General features: G+C 37.8%; 1 protein-coding gene and 1 long non-coding RNA gene across 2 annotated transcripts in view; both read left to right on the top strand.

The window, feature by feature from the left end:
• LOC309479200 (uncharacterized protein) overlaps positions 1–2732 on the top strand; it is a 7631-nt gene extending 4899 nt beyond the window's left edge. Inside the window, exons 3-6 of the mRNA XM_082143160.1 lie at positions 99–162; positions 2226–2295; positions 2402–2479; positions 2668–2732. Of these exons, the coding sequence (XP_081999286.1) occupies positions 99–162; positions 2226–2295; positions 2402–2479; positions 2668–2726 (271 nt within the window). The 3' untranslated portion in view covers positions 2727–2732. The remainder of the gene's footprint in view (positions 1–98; positions 163–2225; positions 2296–2401; positions 2480–2667) is intronic.
• A 6-nt stretch (positions 2733–2738) lies between these two features.
• Positions 2739–4923, top strand: LOC309479202. The gene is made up of 2 exons (XR_014199170.1): positions 2739–2879; positions 3595–4923. It is a non-coding gene; the product is annotated as an uncharacterized lncRNA (long non-coding RNA).
• The last annotated feature ends 77 nt before the right edge of the window (positions 4924–5000 follow it).

Below are 5000 nucleotides of genomic sequence, written 5' to 3'. Positions count from 1 at the left end.
AGTTTCAATCTTTATCAGTTTAAAAAGTTTAAAGTTTATCAGAAGCATGGCCGTGCTTTGAATCACAAATAATTTTGATTTATTTTATTACTCAACAGACATTCATTTGAGTTGGAGAGCAACAGTGCACCAAATCAGAAATCATCGACACTTGTGAGCGTGGTGAGTGACAAATGAAACGGCATAAAACTAAAAGAAAATATACTTTTTTTTAATATATATAAACAGTGTTGGGTAATTAAATTAGAAAAAAAAGGTAATTAATTACCAGCTACTACATCTTCAACCATGTAATTATTTAATTACTTTCTAAATCCCATATCAACCTCAACCAGTTCAATTTTGGTTTTAAATCCACTATTGTTTTATATAAAATTGTTCTGTAGTCTATAAAGTATTTAGTGCAGGTACATCAGAAGTAACTGTAATCAAATTACAGAAAAATAGTAATTAAATTCACTTTTTCAAGTGAAGAATTACATTACACCCAACACTGCATATAAAATGTTTATATTTAGTATAATATCATGCACTCAAAGGATCATGGTTTCTTGACTCAATTTTAAATAACACTTTATGCCAAAAAAGTTTCTATATAAGGAGAAATGTCTTAAATTATTGCATAATACTATCATGTTTAACTGGTTATTTCGTGTGGTTTTTTTCTCTAGTAATAAAGTATGTTTACAAGCTGTTAAAGTGCCCCTATTATGCTATTTTAAAGGTTTCTAATTTTCTTTTGGAGGTCTCTTACAATAGGTTTACATGCATCCTGTCACATGAAGTTTCTATTTACCTGTTAGTTTTAGTTTCCTTTGTCCCTGTTCATTATTTGTCATAGTTAATTGGTATGTTTCCATGGTTACAAATTTTTTTTTTGATTACCCCACCTGTTCCTTGTTTTCTCCCTCCACTGAGGGTATGTTTTTTCCTTTAGTGATTTTTGCGTACAGTCAAAACGATCCCCGCTCACACAGATCTGCGAAAATAACCCAAAACGCTGTATTCATGCCAAGCCAGTAGTTGGCGATGCTGATGTCACTTTGTAAAGAAACACTACGGCCCTATAGACAGAATGCGCATGATGTCACCGTTTACACAAATTCAAATTTTTGTAGTTTACGCAGAGACGATAATGGTATCGTTTTGAAAAACTTGCAATTTGAATCGCGTTTTCAAAAGTTTGCGTTTTCAGGCCCCCAGAACGCCATTGATGAAATGAACAGCACAAAGCGAATACGTTTTCTGTTTTTAGTTGAAAACTGTGTTGTGTAAACGGCCCCCTCATTTTCAGCTGTTTCAGAAAAATAGTCAGAAAACGGTTCGTTCGAAGAGTCAGTCTCTCCTCCTTACCACCAGCCTACTCTGCTTTGATTGGTCAGATGGCCCATTTTGTTGTGATTGGTCTACTCTGCTTTGATTGGTCAGATGGCCCATTCTGTTGTGATTGGTCTACTCTGCTCTGATTGGTCAGATGGCCCAGTCTGTCGTGATTGGTCTACCATTTACAGCAAATGTCGGAAACGAAAAGCCTGTTACCATATCTGAATTTCAGCTACAGAGTCTTCCTCAGTGCTTGATACACAGTGATACGAATGGTGGCGTCGGTTTTACCATATCAATTCCAGCACGAGTCTTCATCGTTTTGAAGTGCCTGCAAATGGATTCACAGCACTGGAAACAGCGTCTTCTCAACATGTCGACAACCTGAAACCAAACTCTTCCCGTCTCAGCTGCAAATACAGTGTTTGAGGGCGGGTCAAATTAGACATTGTTCGTGGGCAGCCAATGAAGGACCATAGGCTACAATTATGCAAATTTGTCACATTTTAATGTAGGTTTGTAACAGGAATTAATGACAACTCGTTTTAGCAGTTCAGAATCGATTCTTTCCTTTAGGAGACAATAACTTTATTTATTGTGCACTTTGATCTTTAAAACTTTGCAGACATTTGACATTCACAAACAGCTATATTACTGCAGGAAAGGGGATATTCAAAAAAGCATAATAGAGGCACTTTAATTCATAAAATGTAATTAAAATAAAAAATGAATTGAAACTAAATGAATTACAGCTAAATTCATAAAGATCATCCCATGATAGGAAAACCTAAAAAGTTGTATACATGAAGCGCATGACAGAACCCTTTTTTTTTTCCTAAGAGTGAATAAATGCTCAAATGTGATGTAAATCTTGTGCTAAACTCCAATTCTCAATTCAACAGGCAAGAATGGGCGATTCATCAGGAGCCAGACACAACCCTGCTGCTAATGATATCACGGGTGATGAAATCGGTATACTGAGTTGTCAATTAATTTCTTTTAAATTTGAATGGCTGTTTATCACTTTGCAATGCTATCAAACCCGCTCAGCAGATACACTTTAATCTTATCTTTGAAGGTTTAGAGCCTGAGGATGTAACAATCTCTCAAGAAGGAATCTTGTACAAACCTTGGAGAAGTCACACTCTCTCTAAAGGTATGTCTCTCCAGGACAAAAAAGATAATTGCAAGGAATTCAAACCACAAAAGTAATGTAATCCCTGTGAAACTGCTTTACTTCTCACCACACATTTTGATCTCAGAAATGAGAAATGCACGGAATAGTCTAACGGTTAGTTATTTGTGTTAGACTCTAACACACAACAATGCATGTGCTTTCTGCAGATTCAAACCTACCAACTCAAATAAATGGCGGTGTTGGGACAACGCTTCAAGCTAACTGAGAAATTGTGAGCACTTCAGATGATTCTGTTCTACTTTTAAAATACTCCTAAAGGAATAATTCACCCAAAAATGAAAATTACTCCATAATTTACTCACCTTGGGGCCATCCTAGGTGTAGATGACTTTCTTCTTTCAGCCGAACACAATCAAGAGTTATATTATGGCGCTTTTCCACTGCATGGTACGGCTCGGTACGGTTCGACTCGGCACGGAACGGTTCGGCTCGCTTCGCTTTTCCACTGCGTGGTACGACTCGGCTCGGTACGGCACGGTTCGGTTCGCTTTAGCTCGGTTGCTTTTCCACTGCAGTTAGTACCGCTTCAAAGTGGGTGTGACTGATCGTTATAGTTGCCGTCTCTACTGCCATGACATCATCATATTAAATGCGAATTTTTCATTCCGGGTTTCCCCATCCGCTCCTCGGCAACCAACGAGAGGAACGTCTGCACCTCGTCCACTGACCACGATTCAGCCATTTCTTTTTTTTAAGTTTATACAATTTTTTTTGAAGCAAATACTTTTAAAACAGGCGCTACGGCGTTGGCTGTTGTCTACTGGCTATTTAAATCTAGCGGGTTTAGTGTGTCTAGTGTTGTAAATACAATGACGCTGGTCGTGATGATTCTGTCTGACCAATCAGTGATCTGCAGTGTTTCCACGTCACATTTTAGTATCGGTACGGTACGCTTGGAACCTCAACAGAGGTGGTACCATTTAAAGCGAGCCGTACCGTACCGTACCGTACCATGCAGTGGAAATGCGTCATAAGTGAGCCGTACTGAACCGAGCCCTACCGTACCATGCAGTGGAAAAGCGCCAAAGTGTGCCGTACCGAACCGAGCCGTACCGTACCATGCAGTGGAAAAGCGCCATTAAATGGTATCCTGGCTCTTCCCAGCTTTGTAATGGCATTGAAAAGTTTTCAAATGGCTCCAAAAAGCGCATCCATCATAAAAGTAATCCATACGACTCCAGTGGGTTAATAAAGGCCTTCTGAAGCAAAGCCATGGGTTTTTGTAAGAAAAAATATCTATATTTAAAACTTTATAAAACTAAACTTGATCGCCAAAACTCGACTCTCTCGTGAACGTGGGTGCGGCTGTTGCCGAATGTCAGTGATTATCGTTTATAAAGTTTTAAATATGGATTCTTTAACTTAATAAATGCCTTCTGAAGCAAATCCATGTGTTAATCCACATGTTGTATGGATTACTTTTATGATGTATGGATGCACTTAAAACTCAGGCACTTTTCAATGCCATTCAATACCAAATCTAGGAAGAGCCAGGATATTTAATATAACTAAGACTGTGTTCAGCTGAAAGAAGGAAATCATATACACCTTGGATGGCTCAAGGGTGAGTAAATTATGGGATAATTTTCATTTTTGGGTGATCTATTCCTTTTAAGTTGCATTTGAGTAAAAATTCAAATAACAATATAAACATGTGTTTTATTCATCTTATTTTTTAACTCAGATAATAAAAATGGCGTCGATGACATAGATGTAACACCACAGACTTTGTGGTGTAAACAAGCCTGTAGAAAGTTCACCCATCTTTATTATGCGACCTGAAATGCTCTTACTAAACAAAACCCTGCACTATTTGGAGAGAAATGCTTTCTGTATTCTTCTGGAGCCAGGCTGAAACCCTGCTTTGTGGTGTTGACTCCCATAAAGTGCCCATCAAACTAGGAAATATTGGACCCACCCTTTCCCTCAGCATTGACCATACTGACTCAAAGCTGAATCCTTATGCAACAATTCAGACAGAGATGAACAGTGTCCCTCAGGGTTGAAGGAGCCTGATCTTCTGGTCACACCTGTTCTTTTCAGATGGTCACCAATTAAATGCGTCGTAGGCAAGAAAGTCACATTTCCATCTGAAGATGAGGTGGAAGTTTTGCCACCATCGCTACCAAAGAGACATGAAGAAATGAAGATTTTCATTGTATCTTTTAATAATTCCAGTATTGTGAAACTATTCTGTATTCATATTCATTCTTAATAGGGGTGATTATAGATTGTATCTGTCAGATCAATTGATCTGGATGTGTTTGACTTGATGGATGCATACTGGTGAATAATCTTAGGTTTTGAACAAATGTACGAATTCCAGTGGGCATACATCCTATAAAAACTTTAATGTAATAAAATGTAAAATATAATTAAAGTAACAAGCTCTTTAGAATTAACCCTCCTGTCCTGGTGAGATTCACTTTATTTAGGGGAAATATTTGCTCTCTAGAATTGGGCCTCTTTTCTTTTTTTT

The sequence above is a fragment of the Leuciscus leuciscus genome (genome assembly GCF_965113295.1).
Source record: "Leuciscus leuciscus genome assembly, chromosome: 17".
In the NCBI taxonomy this organism is placed as follows: Eukaryota; Metazoa; Chordata; class Actinopteri; order Cypriniformes; family Leuciscidae; genus Leuciscus; species Leuciscus leuciscus.
Note: the sequence above shows the minus strand (reverse complement) of the source record. Positions and strands in the feature narration are given on the sequence as shown.